General features: G+C 40.4%; 1 protein-coding gene across 9 annotated transcripts in view; it reads left to right on the forward strand.

Moving 5' to 3' along the window:
• CFLAR (CASP8 and FADD like apoptosis regulator) overlaps positions 1 to 22,153 on the forward strand; it is a 70,552-nt gene that overhangs the window by 48,274 nt on the left and 125 nt on the right. For 6 of the 9 annotated variants that reach the window (XM_061186370.1, XM_061186378.1, XM_061186363.1 and 3 more), the window contains 2 exons: positions 1,658 to 2,168; positions 4,192 to 5,416. In XM_061186370.1, the coding sequence (XP_061042353.1) occupies positions 1,658 to 2,168; positions 4,192 to 4,330 (650 nt within the window). In that variant the 3' untranslated portion in view covers positions 4,331 to 5,416. Of the gene's footprint in view, positions 1 to 1,657; positions 2,169 to 4,191; positions 14,508 to 22,153 lie in introns of those variants that run through there. The other 3 variants (XM_061186417.1, XM_061186412.1, XM_061186421.1) reach the window with 3 other exon arrangements.

Below are 22,153 nucleotides of genomic sequence, written 5' to 3' on the forward strand. Positions count from 1 at the left end.
CCTCTGTGAGGAGATGGACACAGAGCACACGTCTTCTCTTATACACAGAAGTGAGATGGCTTTCTAAAGGTAGATCACTGGCCAGAGTTTTTGAGTTATGAGAGCCACTCCAGAGATTTCTTGTAGAAAAACAGTCACCACTGGCAGTACATTTCGGTGACACAGAATGGGTCGCAAAACTTGCTTACTTGTGTGACATATTCAACCTACTCACCGAACTCAGTCTGTCACTTCAGGGGAGAACGACAGCTGTGTTCAAGTTGGCAGATAAAGTGACTGCATTCAAAGCCAAACTGGAATTATGGGGGTGACGAGTGAACATTGGGATTTTCGACATGTCTCAAACATTAGCAGAGATTTTGAAAGAGACTGACCTAGGGCCTTCTTTCTCCCAGCTGATGCATGATCACCTATCTCAGCTTTCAAAAGAGTTTGAGCATTACTTCCCAACCACAAAAGACCCCCAAACTGGGAAGGAATGGATCTGCAACCCATTTGTGAATAAGCTGGGTGAATCGACTTTGTCCGTGCTAGAAGAGGATCAATTGCTTGAGATCGCAAATGATGGTGGCCTTAAAAGTATGTTTGAGACAACTTCAAATCTCCATACCTTCTGGATTAAAGTCAAGGCGGAATATCCTGAGATTGCCACAAAAGCACGGAAAAGCCTTTCATTTCCAACATCCTATCTTTGTGAAGCAGGGTTTTCTGCAGTGACAGGAACCAAAATGAGATTACGGAGGAGACTGGACATAAACAACACACTTTGGGTGTCCCTGTCTCCCATCACCCCCAGATGGGACCTTCTAGTTGCAGGAAAACAAGCTCAGGCCTCCCACTGATTCTGCATTATGGTGAGTTGTAGAATTATTTCATTACATATTACAGTGTAATAATAATAGAAATAAAGTGCACAATAAATGTAAAGCGCTTGAATCGTCCCGAAACTTCACCCCACCCCACCCCCAGTCTGTGGAAAAACTGTCTTCCACAAAACCGTTCCCTGGTGCCAAAAAGTTTGGGGACCGCTGCTGTAGGGCATCTTGGCCAAGGGCCCCCCCTTGCTCAGTCAAAGGCTACACTGGGAAGTAGGTCATGAGAGGAGCTGGGGAGTCTGGGAATGGTCCCAGCTTAGATCCAGAGGCCTCCGGATCAGCTCACAGCAGGTGGAGGTGAGGGAACTCATGACCTGGGTCACCGTTTCTGCGGCCATTGGATCTAGGTTTGGATCTGCATGCTGCAAATGCACCCATTCCTATGAACTTGTGAGTTATTGTAAGAAAGAGCCCTTTGAACAATCCCCAACTTTGTTTTGGTTGAAAGGAAAAAGTATTTTTCCTCTCTTGGTTCGTTTAGACTAGAGGTGGGCTCAGTCTGTGCCCGTGGCCAGATGCGGTGGTGGCCTCAGGCAGGGGAAGTGGTATAACAGGGGACAGACCATAACTGGGAGCCTGGGACATGAAAGTCACGTATTTCATGTTTTAGGCTGATTCTATCCCTCCTGTCCCATTCTCAGGTCCTTTAAATCCTCAAACTATGACACAAAAGCAGAAACAGACAAGTAATGGAGATTAGACCATGTTTAGGATTGCTACCCAGTGTCTCTTGAGCTTTTCTTACTCCTGTGTCGTTTTTCATGTTTGTTTGTTTTTTCCAGACATTCTTCAGGAAACCTTCACTTCCCTGGGCTATGAAGTCAAGCGTTTCTTACATCTCACTGTGGAAAATATAATGCACATTCTCGGCCAAGTTGCGCACATGCCCCAACACCAAGGCTACGACAGCTTCGTGTGTATCCTGGTGAGCCGAGGGGGCTCCCAGAGCGTGTTTGGCGTGGATCAAACTCACTCAGGGGTCCCTTTGGATCATATCAGAAGGATGTTCATGGCAGATGCATGCCCCTCTCTCTCAGGGAAGCCAAAGGTCTTTTTTATCCAGAACTATGTGACGTCAGAGGGCCAGCTAGAGGACAGCAGCTTCCTGGAGGTGGATAGGCCATCAGTGAAAAGTGCAGAATCCAAGGTCAGGCAGCCCGGGGCTTGCATGATTCACCGAGAAGCTGACTTCTTCTGGAGCCTGTGCAAAGCGGACGTGTCCCTGCTGGAGCGGTCCTCCCCTTCACCGTCATTGTACCTGAAGTGCCTCTCCCAGAAACTGGGGAAAGAAAGGTGAGCCACCCAAGCTGTGGCGGATCCTGGACCCAGTTGTTTATTTTCTGCTACCAGGATGGAAGTGCCACTGTGCCATATTTGATGCCCTTTTCTTCAGGGGGAGGGATTTTTCATTCCTTGTTGGGGTTGCCTTCGGAGTATGATATAGACTCTGCACAGTTTATGAATGCTTTGTACTTCAGAAGGTCATATAGTAGTCAGCTTGTGGTTTGGATATTTTTCTTCAAAATTAAGAAATGTTTTTGTTTTTTTTTTTCTTATTACAAACGCAATACATACTCCTTACTGAACATTAACCATGAGATATAGATGCTGAAAGCAGAACATAACAAGCAGTTATAATCCTACTTATTAGAACTAATCTGTTAACCAAATCTTGGTGTGTTGCCTTCCAGATCTTTTTTGGATACCGATACAATCATATATAAAGATGTTTTTTAAGCCAAAATGAAATCATAATCTACTGTTACTTTATAACCTGCTTTTAGTTTGTGCAACAGTATATTTTTACATGTCAGGAATCACATTTTTATGGCATCATTTTATTTTATTTATTTGTTTAAAAAATTATTTGATTATTTATTTATTTTTGGCTGAGTTGGGTCTTCGTTGCCACGTGCAGGCTTTTTCTCTAATTGCAGCGAGCGGGGGCTACTCATTGTGCAGGTTTCTCTTGTTGTGGAGTACCGGCTCTAGGCACGCAGGCTTCAGTAGTTGTGGCACGCGGGCTAAGTAGTTGTGGCTCGCGGGCTCTAGAGCGCAGGCGCAGTAGTTGTGGTGCACGGGCTTTGTTGCTCCATGGCATGTGGGATCGTCCCGGACTGGGGCTCGAACCCATGTGCCCTGCATTGGCAGGCAGATTCTTAACCACTGCGCCACCAGGCAAGTCCCTATAGTATCATTTTAATGTCTGCAGAGCAGTCCCTAATATGGCTATAGCACAATTTACTTGGCCAGTCTTTAGTTGTTGGGCAATGTTTTGCTTTCACGAAAAAGAAAGTGTTCAACATCTTTGTAGCTCAGTATTTGTGCTTATTCTTAATTGTTTTCTTGAAGGGAAAATTCCCAGAAGTGGAATTATGGTGTTGAATGACAAGCATTTTTAAAGCCTCTGATGCATCTCGTCAGATTGTCCTCTAGGACAGTTAGACCAGCTTTTTGTTTTTTGACCACACCACGCAGCTTGCAGGACTTTAGTTCCCGGACCAAGGATTGAGCCCGGGCCCCTGGGAGTGAGAGCGCCGAGTCCTAACCACTGGACCCCAGGGAATTCCCATAGATCAGCTTTTATGAGAGAGTCTGCATCCCTGAATTCTCACTGATACCGTGTGCTCGTTTATTTCCCCAAGTCTTGACAGGTTGATAGCTGAAAAATGGTACCTGGCTATACAGGTCTGCAAGTCTTTGTAACTTAGACATTTTTGATGTTTATTGGCAGGGATACTTTTCTAAGGGAAACGTTGGTGACCTGGTGTCCATTTAGGATGAGGGAAGCCTCACTGTACCTCAAATGTAAGATTAGCAGTCCCTTTTCTGTTGCCCCCTAATCACAATTTAGAATTTCTCTGAGTCACCTGTGAAAGGCATCTGTTGTAGCTTGGGGGACCCCAGGAATAAATCTCAGGGCCTGGGGCCCCTAGCCTCCTCAGGGATGGCACAGCAGTAAAGGGAGGGCTAGAGCAGGGGCAACTCAGCCTTCCAAGGTAGATACGCCACGGGCCAACAGTATTATTGGCCTTTTACATCCATCCTGCATTTGCATAGATGATCCAGATGGGTTATCATCTGGCTGGTGTGTACCCAGACTAAAACTCAGTTACCCCTGTGGGCGGGGACTGTGGTCATTGGGTCAGAGTGCTGTGAACCTGTTTGGATCACTTGCTAAGCAGCTTGCAGAATATTTAGAAAGGAACAATTTTAAAGCACTTTCATATCTGTTAGCTGATTTCACCCTAATGCTAATCTGTCTCCTCATTGATATTTGCGTGGGATTAATTTTTGCCTTTCTCATTCCCTCCAGAAAACACTCACTCCTGGAACTCCACATCGAACTCAACAGCAAGGTGTATGATTGGAACAGCAGAGTGTCTGCTAAGGAGAGGTACTGTGTCTGGCTGCAGCACACTCTGAGAAAGAAACTCATCCTCTCTTGTAAATGAAAAGCCAAAGGCCCCTCTTAGCTTTGCAGTCTTCTTCGCTAGCCAGAAAGACAAACATTTATTTCTCACAGTTCTAGAGACTGGGAAGTCCAAGATCAAGGTGCTTGTAGATCAGGTGTCTGGTGAGAACCCGCCTCCAGGTTGGCAGATGACCCTCTTGTTGTATCTTCACATGGCAAAGAGAACAGAGAGAAAGCAGGCTGTCTTGTGTCTCTTCTTATAAGGGCACTGATCTTATTCATAAGGGCTGCCCTGTCATGACCTAATCACCTCCCAAAGGCCCCACCATCTAATACTATCATATTGGGGGATAGGATTTCAACCTATGAATCTGGGGGTGGACACAAACATTCAATTTAAAACAGTGGCTTTCTGATCTGAGGTTGCTTCTCTGTCTAGGACTCACATGGCATTCTACAGTAATCAGTATACCTTTCCTCCTTGGATTTGAAAGCATGACCTAAAAGAATATTATTGTTTAAAATATTATTTAAAGGGACTTCCCTGGTGGGCCAGTGGTTAAGACTCCGTGCTTCCACTGCAGGGGGAATGAGTTCAATCCCTGATTGGGGAACTAAGATCCCACATGCTGAGGCATGGCCAAAAAAATCACTTGAAGTTAAAAAAAACTTATTTATATATTTTTAAGTTGGTTTTAAGTGGTATGTGTCTGTGTGGGTATGTTTATATGTGTTTTGACATGATCACTCAACAAAGGCTGAAAAGTGTGAAAGGAACAGTTTTCAGACACTTCATACACTTATTTCTACTTTAAAGGTAATTTTCTATCCTTGTATTAATGAATGTGGGACTCCTGAGGGTGTCTTTGAATTTCACATTGCTGGGGGCACCAGCAGGAACAATGTATGTGCTTGGACTCATGAACCAGAACCTTGTGTTAATTATTACAGAGGGAAACTGTTTGAGAGGGATCTTAATGACCTGGCAGCTTTTGCATCCTCCTCTGTCCCATCCTGACCGGGTGACAAACATTTTCCATATTCTTGTCCATATGAATACAGACAAGCATTTTCCATATTCATACATCCACAAGCATAGTATTTATTTATATTACTTTTTAGTTTTATATATTTTTATATATTATTAAGATAACTTATATTTGCATTAAATATAAAAATAAGAGGGACCTTGAAGTCATTATGCTAAGTGAAATAGAAGACAAATACCAAGCATTATATGCTCTCATTTATATGTGGAATCTACAAAACAAAAACATAAACAAAACAAGCCAAACTCACAGAAAAAGAGATCAGGCAGTGGTTACCGGAGGTGGGGGAAGGGAGTAATTGGAGGAAGGTGGTCAAAAGGCACAAACTTCCAAAAAAAAGAAAAAAAAAAAAGACTGCTCTAAGCACGGGTAAACACCTGCAGTGCATTGTCCAATGTTAGGCTGAAATATCAGATTCTTGATGTAGGCCCTGATTTCTCCCACACCTAAGCTATGTTTCACAAAAACTGAACATGATGAATATGAGATTTTTAGTTAGAGAGGGTTTAGGAGCAGCTACAGTCTGTAATCCCATGAGCTATAACTTATGAGATTGATAGAGAATATGGTAGAGGTAAACCAGAGATGGAAGAAAGGTTTTAAAAATGGAATGAGAGAGAACAAAAGACAGTCAGCTATGTGATATACAATAATAAGACCTACAAGATGGGTGTGATGGATGGAATGCAAGCAGGTTTAGTGTATAAGTGTGATTGACAGTGAAGAATTAAAGTTTAGGATATAGCATATTGTGACATTAGGTTTTCAATAAATAATATAATGACACCTGACAGCTATAATCTCTCAAAAATTCACATCAATGATGTTCATTCCAATAATTAAAAATAAATTAAAAATTTACAAAAAGAAAAGGGGACAAACTTCCAGTTGTAAGATAAATAAGTACTAGGGGTATAATGTACAACATGATGACTAGAGGAACACTGCCGTGTGATACATAGGGAATTTGTTAAGAGAGTAAGTCCTAAGGGTTCTCATTACAAGGAGAAAAATTTTTTTCCTTTTTTCTTTTCTTTTTAGTGTATACATATGAGACAGTGAATGTTAGCTGACCCTATTGTGGTAATCATTTCACAATATATGTAATCATCACCTTGTATACCTTAAACTCATACAGTGATGTATATCAATTATTTCTCAGTAAAATGGGGAAAAAAAGATTTGAAAAATGCAATCATATCATTCAAAATGTTTTAGATGCAAGTAACAGAGGACCTAACTTAAAAAGTTTTAAAAAAATTTGTTTACTCTTATTAAGCAACAGGTTCAGAGGTAGGGGGGTAGTTGCTAGCTTGGTTAATTCATTGGCTCAACAATCTCCTCAAGGGTTTGATGCTTTCCACCTTTCCTCTCTGTAATCTCAGGGTTTGGGCTTTTATTTTCAAATTTGTCATCTAAAAGTCACAAGAGGGCCACAGGTCCAAGTATCATACCCAAACACAGAAGAGAAAACATCTCTTCCTTGTGTGGCTTCTTAAGATCAAAGGAAAAATTTCCCAGAAGCTCTCCTCCCCAAGAGTTCCCTTCCCTCACTTCTCATTGGCTAGAATCACATGATATGTTCTTCCTTAAACCAACCGTTGGCAGAGGGAATGGGATTACCATGGTTGGTTTATACCAGCCCAGACTCAGTCCCCTGGGACTGGGGTTCAGTGGCTTCAGCTCCCTTGGGCACATGGTCTCCAAAAGCTGGGGTTCTTTTAGGGAAAAATGGGGCATGGAGCTTCCCTGGGGAGTAGATAACCATAATGTATGCCAAAAAGAATGAGAACATCCATTTTATGATTGAAGAAACTGAGGCACACAGCTTTTAAGTGAGCTGTTCCCAAATCTCAGAGAAAATCATTGGTAGTGCCGGGTCTAGAATGTTAACAACCAGCCTTACGATCTGGTGTCCTTCAGAAATTAGAACAAACTTTGGAAGATGGGTAGCATGCATTCCAGGGAAGGCATCATACTCCTCTCTTAGCTGTTTGTGAGAGTCATTACCCTACCTTTCCAGCCCCACCCTTTTCCCCCCGCAGAGAGGCAGCATGGCCACATAGCTTTCCGTATCCCATCTGATGGACACGGTGAAAATACAGAGCCTGTTAAATCACCATCTTTTCTTTCCTTCCCTTTTAAAAAGCAATTATTTATTGGGACTTCCCTGGCGGTCCAGTAGTTAAGACTCCGCGCTTCCACCACAGGGGGTTCAGGTTCAATCTCCGGTCCCTGGTCAGAGAACTAAGATCCCACATGCGGCCAAAAACAAAAACAAAAACAAAAACAAAACAAACACACAAAAACAAAAAATATATATTTATTAAATTATATTGTGCTGTCTGTTTACTTTTGTCACTCTTCTGTCTTTAGATTACATTATTTTTATTAATACCATTCATCAGTCAACCCGCAGGTGCCAAGGAAAAAGAGTGCTAAGGGTTTGCTTGTGTGTTTTGCTCACTGGCAAGGGGTATGGGGTGGAGTAAAGAGGGACTTTGATTCCAGGAGCAGGCCAACAAGATGGGAGGAATAAAGCCTTGCCTTCCCTTGCCTACTTCGCAGAATTGTTCTGAGGATGAAATGAGAGAGCCTTTATGATCATACCCAATGAGAGAGTTTTTATGACTGCATTGGTGATGCCATGCGAACATAGCTGTTATTATTATAGCACACTGTGGAGGAGTTATTTTGAAAAGGTTGAATCAAACCTTGAAAATTGGTAGGATTTTGGCAGGTTGAGGTGGAGAAGAGAATACATTGCAGGAGAAGAAACAAAGCAAACAAAGGGTCAGATAAGGGAGACGTAAGGCGTGTTTTAAAAACCATGAGTGTAACTTTTAGCTGGAGCAGAGATAACGTGAGCAATGGTGAGTGGTAAGCCAGGAGGTGCCTGTGGTTTGGCATGTGAAGAGCTGTAAAAACCCCCATCTCTGTCTTTTAGTCAGCTCTCATGTAAGTTATTTTGTGACTTATTTTTCTCACTTTAATAGTGGGGTCTACAACTACTTCTTTGACACTTTTGTGTATATGAGCAATTTGATTACTAAATGCCTTATTATTTTTCATTGAGTATAGTTTTTAAATGAAATATTTAAAGCATGCTAAAGGAGAATTATATTAGGTAACAATATAATGAATACATACCCACAACCCAGCTTAAATGAAATGTTCTAAAATCTATATGAAGACTCTGAAGATACTGCTTTAAGTAATAGCCCTAAATATAAAAGAGATAAATGTATTAAAATATTTAAAACTTTATAGTAGCCCCCAACTGAAAATTCGTCAAGTGTTTAGTAACAGGAGCATGGTTATGATAAAATGTCCACTGGTTGAAATTTTATGTAACCGCTAAACTTATATATACAAATAATAAAGGCTTACAAAAGCTGTTCTTAGCTCATTACATGAATTATCTCATTTAATCCTCAAAACAACTCTTTGAGGTAGGTATTATTGTCCTCATTATTATTTCTTCCCATTTTATAGATGAGGAAAGTGAGCAAAGGGATGCTAAGTAGCTTGTCGTTGGTCACCCCAGCCTAGGATATAAACTCAAACCATAAACAGAGCCTTTATTTTTATAGCTAAGTACGTTTAAAGCAAAACAGGACTTTCCCGGAGCTCCATTGGTTAAGACTGTGCGCTTACAATGCAGGGGACATGGGTTCGATCCCTGGTTGGGGAAGATCCCACATGCTGTGTGGTGTGGCCAAAAAAAAAAAAAAAAAAGCAAAAACTGACAAAAAATATGTCTCACAGGAAAACAAAAGGCTGGAAAGAAATATTCCAAAAGTGGTGTATGGATAACAGAACGATGGCTGGTATCTTTTCTTTCTGTTTTCCAAATCCTCTTTTCTGTCTCTGTATATTTAAGCATACTGGTTTCTAAAGTAAAATCTAGGTAATTCCTCCAACTTTTTAAAAAAACGTTTATTTATTTATTTATTTATGTATGTATTTGGCTGTGCCAGGTCTTAGTTGTGGCATGAGGGATTTTTAGTTGTGGCATGCATGCAGTATCTAGTTCCCTGACCAGGGATCAAACCCAGGTCCCCTGCATTGGGAGTGCGGAGTCTTAACCACGGGACCACCAGGGAAGTCCCTCTGTCAACTTTTGAGTAGCTGGTTCTTTGGTGCTAAAGAGACTACTCTTCCCTGTAGCTCTGCCTTCACTTCTCTGTCTCATCTCTAGCCCTTCTTTTCAGTAGCAGGACCCCTGGTCTCAGGGCTGCTTTTTTGGGCCACTGGTTAGGAGGACTGTCTCATCAACCCCAGTTCCATTTCAGTCCCCAACGCCTTCCATCCTCTTCCATGAATAGGCCATGGTAGGGGTCACTTGACAGCTTCTTCTGTGTGCAGTGTTTGAAATGGGAATCTCTTCTCCCATATTCTAGGATCAAGTTTTCAGGATTAAGCATGTTACTTACGCCACCCAGAGGTCACAATTTGAGGTCAGCCTTGTCAATTTGTCTGTGTGGCAGACCCTGCTCACTGTCCCAAATATCCATTCTCTTTTTCCCTAGTAATAGAAGTCTTAATTTGAAACTGGGCACAAAGTCTCACAGAATACAGGTCTAGTTGTCCAAGCCTCAACTTGTAGCAAGATGTGGTCATGTGTCTAGTCCTGGAAAATAATATGTAAGCAGTGGTATTGTTTGGCAGTTGCTGAGAATTTTTCTTAAAAGGCAGCTGTTTTTTGCCTTTCACCCCTTTGTCCCTTTCTCTGTCTTAGTGACTAGACTGCATATGTGATGGCTGGAGCTCTAGCTGCCATCTTGAATTGTGAGGACAAGAGCCACACTGTAGGGATGACCGAGTGGTGAACAGGAAGGAGCCTTGTTGGGTGAAGACATTAAGGAGCAGAGTCACCATACCAGCCCTAGATTACCTACCTCTGGACATTTATGTGAGAGAAAAAAATGTGGGGTTTATATTTCTTTTAACCTAACCTAGTCTGATTGGTACATTGTTATTTGATTAAAGTGTTTTTTTATGTTTATGCATGTTATAAGTTTAAAATAAATATTTGCCTAGGCAATCATTTTAATTTTTTAATTATTGTTTAAAAATGTATGTATGTATTGTTAAAAAATGTAATGTTAACACCTGAGCTGACCTAAGTTTTTAATATGTATGATGCTCTCATTTATTTCCTTTTATATTTTTGTGGTTTCTGTTGAAGAGATGGAGATGCTTTATTAAGACATTAGTAGGATTTGGACACTGTCCTCATAAGAGATGTAATCCACAAGGAAAAGTTCTGACTGAATCATCAGTATAGACCAGCTTTTGGACCTGGTTTACAGTGAATAAGAGCTTGAAAGATCCATACACAAAACTGAATATAAAGAAGAAACAGTAGGACTTCCCTGGTGGCGCAGTGGTTAAGAATCCACCTGCCAATGCAGGAGACATGGGTTCGAGCTCTGGTCCGGGAAGATCCCACATGCCGTGGAGCAACTGAGCCTGTGCGCCACAACTACTGAGCCTGCGCTCTAGAGCCTGCGAGCCACAACTACTGAGCCCACATGCCACAACTACTGAAGCCTGTGCACCTAGAGTCTGTGCTCCACAACAGGAGAAGCCACCGCAATGAGAAGCCCATGCACTGCAACTAGAGAAAGCCCGCACACCGCAACGAAGACCCAACACAGCCAAAAATAAATAAATATTTTAAAAAACCAACAACAACAAAAAAAGAAGAAACAGTAACTCTGCAGATGTGTTTAGGATCGCCACAGATAATGACTGCAAAGGACTCACTGCTTGTAAATCCACAATTTCTTGTTTCCCAGCCAGACCCTTCCTTGCCTACAGTAGCCCCAGAGATGGACATGTAGGACTCAGTCAAGGCCATTAAACGTAATGACTGATTTTTCAAGAACCTGCCCTCTCTATTCCAAGAAACACTTCCTCTGCTTCTCCTTCTTGTGCCATACCAAAGCTGCAAGACCCATGGGTCCAGGCTTTTCCACTTTGGCTCTATCACACACTTAATAAGCAAACATTCAAGAAATAGAAATTCTTTTCAATAAATCCCTCTGCAATATCGGCTGGTATACACTAAGTACCACAGATTAATCCAACTCCCCACGAGGGTCACCTAAAAGGTAGATTACAGGTGAACAAGTACTCGTATATACATGCTCATAGCCGTAGGCACAGCAGACAAAAAGTGGAAACAACTCAAATGTCCATCAGCAGATGAATGGATAAACCAAATGTAGTATATCTGTACAATGGAAAGTTATTTATCTATAAGAAGGAATTAAGTACTGATATAGGCTACAATGCAGATGAACCTCGAAAACGCTATGCTAAGTGAAAGAAGTCAGACACAAAAGGTCACATATTGTATGACGGTATTTATATGAAATATCCAGAATAGGTAAATCCATAGAGACAAATAGCAGATTGGTGGTTGCCAGGGACTGGGGTGAGAGGGGATTGGGGAGAGACTGCTTAAGGGGGACAAGGTCTCCTTTGAGGTTCTTGAAATGTTTTGGAACTAGATGGAGGTAATGGTTGCACAACATTGTAAATGTACTAAAAGCCACTGAATTGTACACTTTAAAAGAGTACATTTTATGTGAATTTCACCTCAGTTTTTTAAAAAAAAGGGAAAAAAGAGAAGATTAAGATCATTTATTAATTGTTCCACAAACATTTCTCCCCAACCTTTTTTCTTTTTAATAAACATTATTTTTAAGAGTAACTTTAGGTTTGCAGAAAATTTGTGCAGAAAGTACAGAGTTTCCATATACTCCCCCATGCCCCACAATTCTCCTCCTATTAACACCTTGCATTAGTGTGGTACATTTTTACAATTGATGAACAATATTGATACATTAGTATTAAACGAAAGTCTACTAGGGTTTACATTAGGGTTCATTCTGTGTTGTATAGTTCCTGGTTTTGACAACTGCATAATGTCATGTATGCACCGTTACTGTATCATACAGAATAGTTTCACTGCCCTAAAAATGCTTTGTGCTCCTCATATTCATCCTTCTCTCTCCCTAAGCCCCTGGCAACTGCAGATCTTTTTATTTTCTCTATAGTTTTGCCTTTTCCAGAATGCCATACAGTATATAGCCTTTTCAGACAGACTTTTTTCATTTAGTGATATGTGTTTAAAATTCCTCCATGTCGGGTTTCCCTGGTGGCACAGTGGTTAAGAATCCGCCTGCCAATGCAGGGGACACGGGTTCGAAAAGGGACACTGGTCCGGAAAGATCTCACATGCCGTGGAGCAACCAAGCCCGTGCGCCACAACTACTGAGCCTGCACTCTAGAGCCCGTGAGCCACAACTACTGAAGCCCGCGCACCTAGAGCCTGTGCTCTGCAGCAAGAGAAGCCACCGCAACGAAGAGTAGCCCCCGCTCACCGCAACTAGAGGACGTCTGTGGGCAGTAATGAAGACCCAATACAGCCAAAAATAAATAAATAAAATAAATTAATTAAAAAAAAATTCCTCCATGTCTTTTCATAGCTTGATAACTCATTTCTTTTTATTGCTGAATAATACTTCATTATATAGATATACCAGAGATTGTTCATTCACCTACTGAAGGACATCTTGGTGGTTTCCAAGTTTTGGCATTATGAATAAAGCTGTTATAAACACATTTGTGTGCTGATTTTTGTGTAGATATAAGTGTTCAACTCATTTGAGTGAATACCTAGGAGAGCAATTTCTATATTGTATGGTAAGCCTATGTTTAACTTTGGAAAAAACTGAAAGACTGTATTCCTAAGTGGCTGTACCATTTTGTAGAGTTCCTTTGCTCCACATCCTTGCCAACGTTTGGTGGTGTTAGTGGTTTGTATTTCAGCTATTTTAGTAGCTATGTAGTGATATATATTTTTTAAGTTGAAGTATAGTTGATTTACAATGTTGTGTTCATATTGTTGTTTTAATTTGCAATTATTTAATGACATGATGATGAGCAACTTTTATATCCTTATTTGCCATCCATACATCTTCTTCCGACCAGGGATTGAACCCGGGCCCTCGGCAGTGAAAGCACGGAGTCCTAACCACTGGACCACCAGGGAATTCCCCGTATATCTTCTTTGTTGAGATATATGTTCAAATCTGTTGCTCATTTTTTTTTTTAATTTTTATTTATCTATTTATTTATTTATGGCTGTGTTGGGTCTTCGTTTCTGTGCGAGGGCTTTCTCTAGTTGCGGCGAGCGGGGGCCGCTCTTCATCGCGGTGCGCGGGCCTCTCACTATCACGGCCTCTCTTGTTGCGGAGCACAGGCACCAGACGCGCAGGCTCAGTAGTTGTGGCTCACGGGCCCAGCTGCTCCGCGGCATGTGGGATCTTCCCAGACCAGGGCTCGAACCCGTGTGCCCTGCATTGGCAGGCGGATTCTCAACCACTGCGCCACCAGGGAAGCCCTGTTGCTCATTTTTAAATCGAGTCGTTTTCTTACTGTTGCGTTTTAAGAGTTCTTTGTATCTTTTGGATACAAGTCTTTTATCAGATGTATGTTTCACAAATATTTTCTCCCAGTCTGTGGTTTGTCTTCATTTTCTTAATAGTGTCTTTCACAGAGAGAAGTTTTAAATTTTATTGGAGTCCAGCTTACCAAATATTCTTTCATTGATTGTGCTTTTGGTGTTGTATATAAGAAATCACCAAACCTAAGGTCACCTCGGTTTTCTCCTATGTTACCTTCTAGAAGTTGTAGAGTTCTGCATTCTACATTTAAGTCTATGATCCAATTTGAGTTAATTTTTGTGAAAGGTGTAAGATCTGTATCTATATTAATTTTTTTGCATGTCCAGTTGTTCCAGTACCATTTGTTGAAAACACTTTTCGCCATTGAGTTACCTTTGTTCCTTTGTCAAAGATTGGTTGATTATATTTGTATGGGTCTGTTTCTGGGCTGTCTATTGTGTTCCATTGATCTATTTGTCTATTGTTTCACTAATATGACTACTGTAGCTCTATATGAAGTCTTGATGTGCCCAATGTTGGTGGAAAGTCAGGGATTTTTGTTTTTAACTTTTTATTTTATCTTGGAGTATAGCCGATTAACAATGCTGTGATAGTTTCAGGTGCACAGCAAAGCGACTTAGCCATATGGAAAGTCAGTGATTTTGAATAAACACATCTGTATTCTTTGTTTCATTTTATACAGAGCACATATTATTGTAACTTTAAAATATAAAATAAAATTTACTTATTGTTAAAAATGTTCATTCTCTTTTAATATATATAAACACCATATATTCATTTTAAACATAAATGGCATAATATTTTAACACTGTTCTCTCTCTTTTCATTTATGTGGTCATGCCTATACATATATGTCTCTGTATGATAGTTAAGTCATTCCCAGTTTTTCACTATTTGAATGATGATACAAGAAACATCTTTTCTTCCTTATTTGGTAAGGACTTCCTGCCCCAGACCTCCGATTCTTAGTCCCTCACCTCGGATTCTTAGTCCCTCTGTTGGCATAGGTCAGTCCTCTTCCAAGACTGAGCATTACTTCAAGTCTCTTGTATCTTTAATCTCTTCCTCTCTCTTTGATCCTTCAGTCTGAAAACAAGCTCTGCTTCCCCCTTCAAATAAAGTCCCTCTCTTTCAAGCCACTGTCTTATGTGAATTTTAGGCTAGTCTACACCCTCTCCATTTCACCTTTCCCATTTACTCCATACTTCCCTGCCATCTGGATTTCACCTTAATCATTTTACCAAATCTACAAGATCCACGGGTCACATTAACCATAGTTACCAAACCAGTGGTCCTTGGACCCTGGCGTCATTGTTTTCTTACTTCTCCAGGGTGTTCCACTATAGAAGTTCTATCAAGGACTTCCTGGCCAAGTCTTCTTGGTATCTTTCTCCTCCTGATCCTTAAATGTGGATATCCCCAAGGATCACTCTATTGTTTTCTCTCTTTATATACTTTTCTTCTGACAACTTGTAGCTTCAATTACTACTTCTATGCCAATAACAAGAGGGATATTCAAGCACAGACTCTTCAAGTTCAAATCTCACCCTGCAACCTCCTGGTATACTTTTCCACTTGATTTTCCCTCTGGTACCTCAAACTCAGTATACTGCAAACATAAAAAAACCTCCATTCCCAATCTGCTCTTTTACCTGCGTCTCCAGTTTTAGGTAACAGCATCACCCCCAACATCACTTTCATCCTGGTCTCCCCTCTCCTGTGTTTCTACATCTGGCTAAATCTAAATCAGGTTGGTTCTGCATCTACAATGTCTTTTCCATCTATCCCCATCATTACACTTCCTCTGCGTTCATTACTCCTCCACTGAACTATGACGACAGCTTTCTCACTGATATTGCCCCCAGCCTCTCAATCCTATGATCATGTCATACACAGCAACCCAAAGAATCTTTCTCAACATATCTTTATCATTTTCCTCCTTAGAAACCTTCAAGATTCTCCAATGCATACACAATAAGATTGTGGCTGGAGGTTGGGATGAGGGACAGGATGGGGGAGTGGGGTGTTGCTGGTGGAAGTCCTGGAGTCCAAAGGCCCAGAGAACCAGGAACTCCAAAGTCTGAGAGCAGAAGAGGATGTCCCAGCTCAAGAAGAGAGAGAGAGAAAATTCACCCTTTCTCCTCCTTTTTTGTTCTATTCAGACCCTAATGGCTGGGATGATGCCCACCCACTTTGGTGAGGGCAGATCTTCTTTACTTAGTCTACTGATTCAAATGCTAATCTCTTCTAAAAAACATCCTTACAGACACACCCCAAAATAAGGTTCACTTGATCTCTGGTCATCCTTTAGCCTAATCAAGTTGACACATGAAACTAACCATCAGAAAGTTGTTTGTGACATATCCTACATCTTCCTTTTTTTTCTTTTCCTATTGAGCTATAATTTACATTTCATAAAATTTCATCCTTTTAAAGTGTACAAGTCTTTGGTTTTTAATGTATGCACGGTTGTGCAGTCATCACCATGACCTAATTTCAGAACATTTTCATCTACCTACAAAAGAAATTCTAGGACTTCCCTGGTGGTCCATGGGTAAGACTCCGAGCTCCCAATGCAGGGAGCCCCGGTTCGAACCCTGGTCGGGGAACAAGATCCTGCATGCGTGCTGTGACTAAGAGATCACATGCCACAACTTAGAAGCCGGCATGCCGCAACTATGAGCCCACATGCCACAACTAAAAGATCCCGCGTGCCGCAATGAAGATCCCATGTGCCGCAACTAAGACCCAGTGCAGCCTAAATAAATAAATAATAATAAAAAAAGAAATCCCATACCTATTAGCCATCGTTCTTTATTCCTCCCTGCCTCCTAGCCCCTGGATTACCACTTTCTGTTTCTACACATTTTCCTATTCTGGATATTTCATATAAACAGATCATTCAATACATGGCCGTCTGACTTCTTCCATTTAGCATAATGTTTTCAAGGTTCATCTATGTTGTAGAATATGTAAGTACTTCATTTTGTTTTATGCCTGAATAATATTTCATTGTATGGATATACCACATTTTGTGTATCCATCAATTGATGGACATTTAGATGGTTTCCACTTTTTGTCTATTATGAACGATGCTGCTATGAGTATTCATGTATAAGTTTTTGTATGGATATATGTTTTCAATTCTCTTGGGTATAGACGTAAAAGTGGAGTTGTTGGGTCATAAAGTCAGAGTTGAATTGCTGGTAACTCTATGTTTACCTTTTTGAGGACTGCCAAACTGTTTTTTACAGTGGCTATACCACTTTACATTCCCACCAGCAGGGTATGAGGGTTCCAATTTCTCTACATCCTCTCCAACACTTGTTATTGTTTGTCTTTTTTATTATAAACATCCTAGTGGGCATGAATTAGTATCTCATTGTGGTTATGATTTGTATTTTCCTACTGACTAATGATATTGAGCAACTTTTCATGTGTGTATTGGCCATTTTTACATTGTTTTTGAAGAAACATCTATTCAGTACTTTCCCATTTAAAAATTGTCTTTTGGGACTTCCCTGGCAGTTCAGTGGTTAAGACTTCGCCTTCCAATGCAGGGGGTGTGGGTTTAATCCCTGGTCGGAGAGGTAAGATCCCACATGCCTCATAGACAAAAAAATAAACCAAAACATAAAACAGAAGCAATATTGTAACAAATTCAATAGATAATTTAAGAACAGTCCACATCAAAAAAAAAAAATCTTTAAAAATTGTCTTTCTATTGTTGAATTTTATGTTTATATATCCTGGATACTAGTCTCTTATCGGATAAAGATCTGCAAAATTTGTCACCTATTCTGTGGGTTGTCTTCATTTTTTGGATAGTATCCTTTCCAGCACAAACCTTTATATTTTGTTAAAGTCCAATTGATCTGTTTTCTTCTTTGTTGCTTATGCTTTTGGCATCATATGTAAGAAACCATTGCCTAATCCAAGGTTATGAAGAGTTACACCTATATTTTCTTATAAGATTTTATGATTTTAACTCTTACATTTCAGTCTTTGATCAATTTTGAGAAATTTTTTGTATATGGTATGAACTATGGGTTCAACCTCATTCTTTTGCTAGTGGATATCCAGCACCATTTGTTGAAAAGACTATTTTTCCCCCATTGAATTGTTTGTCATCCCTGTTGAAAATCAACTGACCGTGAATGTGAGGGTTTATTTCTGGACTCTCAATTCTATTCCACGGATCTGTCTATTCTTATGGCAGTACCATATTGTCTTGATTATTGTACTTTGTAGTAAGTTTTAAAATTGGGGAGTGTGAGTGTTCCAACTTTGCTGTTCTTTCTCAAGATTATTTTGGCTCTCCCAAGTCCCTTACATGTCCATGACTTTTAGGATCAGCTTGTCAATTTCTGTAACAAGGGTAGTGAGGGGACTTCCCTGATGGTCCAGTGGTTAAGACTCTGTGCTTCCACTGCAGTGGGCGAGGGTTCAATCGGTGGTCAGGGAACTAAGATCCCACATGCCGTGGGGCACAGCCAGAAAAATAAATAAATAAATTTTTTTTTTAAAAAAAGGGCAGTAAGGACTTTGATAGTGATTGCACTGAATATGACGATCAATTTGGGGAATACTGCCATCTTAACTGGACTCTTTTTGCACACATTGATATCAGGGACATTTTATGTCACTTGCCTCCTTGTAAATTTTTATAAACATGGCTGTCTTATGCTGCCTTTTCGAAAAATTATTGAATCAAAGGCCAAAGCAGCTTTCTCTCTATTTTTCTTCTTTCAAACGACAAACTCTCCTCTAAATGGAAGACCTTTCGGCCTCTTGATTCTTTCTTTTTTCTTTTTTGCAGCACTAAAACTATTTTACCCCTTTAGCCACATCTGCCTAGTTCCCTAGTCAATCTAATGCTAGTTTGTTGGACTCTTTTAGGAAATATCACCACCTTGTGGAACTTTGAGGTTTTATCACCCCTGAATTCCCTGGCTTCTTGCTTCAAACCCAACTGGATAAGAAAGTGGGATGGAAGGCATCTGGGGTTCACAGTGTGGGGAAGGGTGAATTTAAAGATTAGCTTGCTAATTCTACATTGGGTTTCATCCTAAGGAAATCATTATAAGTACGTTCAGAGATTTATTTGTAAGAATCTTCAATGCAGCACTGCTCACAGTAGTAAAAAATTGGAAATGAATTAAATGTCCAATAACTATAAATTAGTTAAATAAATATGGTATATCCAGGGAAGAGAATATCATCTAACCACTAAGCATCATGTTGTCAAAGACTATTTAATGATATGAAAAAAAAAGGTATATGTGTTGTTAAGTGAAAAAAGCAAACTGTACAGCTTATTTCAATTTTTGAAAAATAATTACACAGAGAAAAGTGAAAGGATATACACTAAAATTTTAAAAATTGAGATATAATTGACATATATACAACATTGTGTAAGTTTAAGGTGTACAACATATTGATTTGATAAAAATTTAACAGCAGTTATAGGTTATAAATGACTCTGTGTTTCCCTATTTTCCAGCCTTTCTACATTAAATATTGGAAGTTTTTCACCTCTTTTTTTTTTTTTTTACTGCTTTTTTATTAAGAAAAGAGACATGTTAAAATAGGTCAGTCTGGGGACTTCGCTGGTGGTCCAGTGGTTGAGACTCCACGCTTCCACTTCAGGGGGCATGGGTTTGATCCCTGGTCAGGGAACTAAATCCCACATGCCGCGCAGCAAGGCCAAAAAATGTCTTAAAATAGATCAGTCTGTAGTATAATGAATACAAAATGGGTCACATTTTACTCATCTAGCTACAGTCTCCTGCCAGTGCACCATTTGGAGACCTCTGCTGGGATCCTTACCGCAAAAAGCATTCTCCTTTAGAACTTAGCTTCATCATGCTCCCATATACCCAGAGTAATACTAGTTCTGAGAAGGTCTGAAGTGTGTGAATAAAAGTATGGGGTGAGGAAGGGAGGAAGTCCTAGAAGTTGGGGATGGGATAGCTAATCAAAAGAACCTGCTACCTTAGGACCAGGAGTTGGAATGAAAGTTTCAGGGCACCAAGGTTTTTTCCTGAGCTACTACATCTATCTTCCCCATCACTTGTGTCCATTCTTTAGTTCACGAGTTTTTACTTTGGCGGGGGGAAACTTGGACCAGACCCTGGATGTAAAGGAAAGCCAATTACTGACACCACCGACCCCTCCCAAGGAGGAACTAAATAGGAACCATCTGGAATTTCCCCTTTGTCACCAGGGCCGTGGTAGGTTTTGATTGGCTCTTCATATGGACCAAGTCGACTGCAACCAATCAGGAAAGAGGCTGTAAGAAATGTTTATTCTTTCCACTATCAACTCACCATCAGCATGCCCTCAGTAATTGTGTTCTGAACGGGAAGTATGAAATGCCAAATGCAAATAACATAGCACACAATCTCCCCCCTTTAACTTGATTCAAGTGTTTCCCTTGAGTACTGGGAGTCCTAGGATAAAGGTTTAAGTTTTACTTCAGGTGTCTCTATTCTACTTCTGCCTTTCAGGCTTAGTTCAAATACCTCCAAGGCAACACCATCTGGATTCCTGCCTTGCTCTGTGGGGCTCCTGTGGCACTTAGGTGAGCCCCACTGCAGCATCACCCTGCCCAATAGTTACAGAAATTACATTACCTCATATGGACTTAGTGGCAGTAGTAGCCTTGGGATCAAGAGCATAGGATTTGGAATTAGAGAGACCTAGGAGTCAGTCCTGAATTCCCAACTCTTCCTAGGGTTGGGATGATGGCAAGATACTTTTCCTCTCTGAACTTTGATTTCCTCATCTATTGAATATGGATAATAACACTGACCTTAGAGGGTTCATGCTTTACACATAGGAAGAGCTTGCTAAATATTTAATATTATTGAACAAAAGTTGAAAAAGTTAATGTATTTTATGAACAAGGTGAGAAGCGATAGTTTCATCAAATTGGCTTCCCAGATGGTCCAGGGAGTGAAATATGTATAATTGAAGAAATGAATAGAAGACCAACACTTAGAGCTTGTCTGTCTTATCGTTATCTTTTTTAAAAAAATTTCTGGTAAAATATACATAACATAAAATTTACTACCTTAACCATTTTCAAGTGTACAATTCAGTGGCATTAATATAGTCACATTGTTGTGCAACCATCACCACTCGGGCTTGTCTTTCTTAAACACAGAATTTCATGCTTAGGATATGGAAATGGCACTGTAATACATTTGTTAATAAGGCATCATAAATCTTTTTTTTTTTTTTAGAAATAACTTTTTCCATGACCAAATTTATGTATGTATGTATGTATGTATGTATGTATGTATTTGGTTGCGCCGGGTCTTAGCTGCGGCAGGCAGGCTCCTTAGCAACTCTTAGTTGCAGCATGCATGTGGGATCTAGTTCCCTGACCAGGGATCTAACCTGGGCCCCCTGCACTGGGAGCGTGAGTCACCAGGGAAGTCCCCCATAAATCTTTTTTTTCAGAGATAAAATATCTTTCTAAGAGTCTGTACTTCTTTCAGCGCTGTGCATTTGAATTAGCTGAATTATAGTGTAGTGACTTAAAGCCAAACTTATTGGTTTAAATCTTGGCTCTCCCACCAGCTCCCTGTGTGATCTTGGGCAAATTACTTAACCTTTTGTGTTTTAATTTTCACGCCTTAAAAGAGGGGTCATAGTAATAGTATTTTTTTAGAGAGTTGTTGGGATGATTAAATGAGTAAATAGTACCTGGCACATGGTACTTGGGATACAAGTGTTAGGTATTGTTTTTATTATGTGAAATAATGTCTTTGAAGTCTTTTTCCTGCTGGACTGAATGTGCTGGAAGGGCAGAGACTTCACCAGTTTTGCCTACCGTTAACTCAGTTCCTTGCAAATACTTCCAAATGGGCTTAGAGTCCAGCCCCCTCCTTTATTTTTTTTTTGCCTTACATTTTTTTGTTGTTTATTTGCACATGTACTTACTTGAGAAAGGGTTAAGATGGCTGACTACTATTTCATGAACATTTTGAGTTTTATTTTAAAGGTTAGTGTGTTTGGGGAAGGAGATGGTTAGGAAATAATCGACACTTCCCTTTTTAACTTCCGAGGGGAGTGACCCCAGGGAAACACTAGAGCGCTTAGTGCCTGCCAGGAATTCCTCTGTTAGGGGCCCTCGGCTTTACCTGGGAAAGTCCCGAGCTGTACAGTGGGAAGGCTGTGCATCTGCCTTTAGGAGGCGCTGTTTGTCAGCATTGTCCTAACCTCAGGAAAGGGGAGGAGGCAAGGCGAGTGAGTCAATGATGACATCAGTAATTAGCATAAGTTTCCCAAATCGGCTGACCGAGTTTTCACTTGTTCGGCCAG

The sequence above is a fragment of the Eubalaena glacialis genome, chromosome 1 (assembly GCF_028564815.1).
Source record: "Eubalaena glacialis isolate mEubGla1 chromosome 1, mEubGla1.1.hap2.+ XY, whole genome shotgun sequence".
NCBI lineage: Eukaryota > Metazoa > Chordata > Mammalia > Artiodactyla > Balaenidae > Eubalaena > Eubalaena glacialis.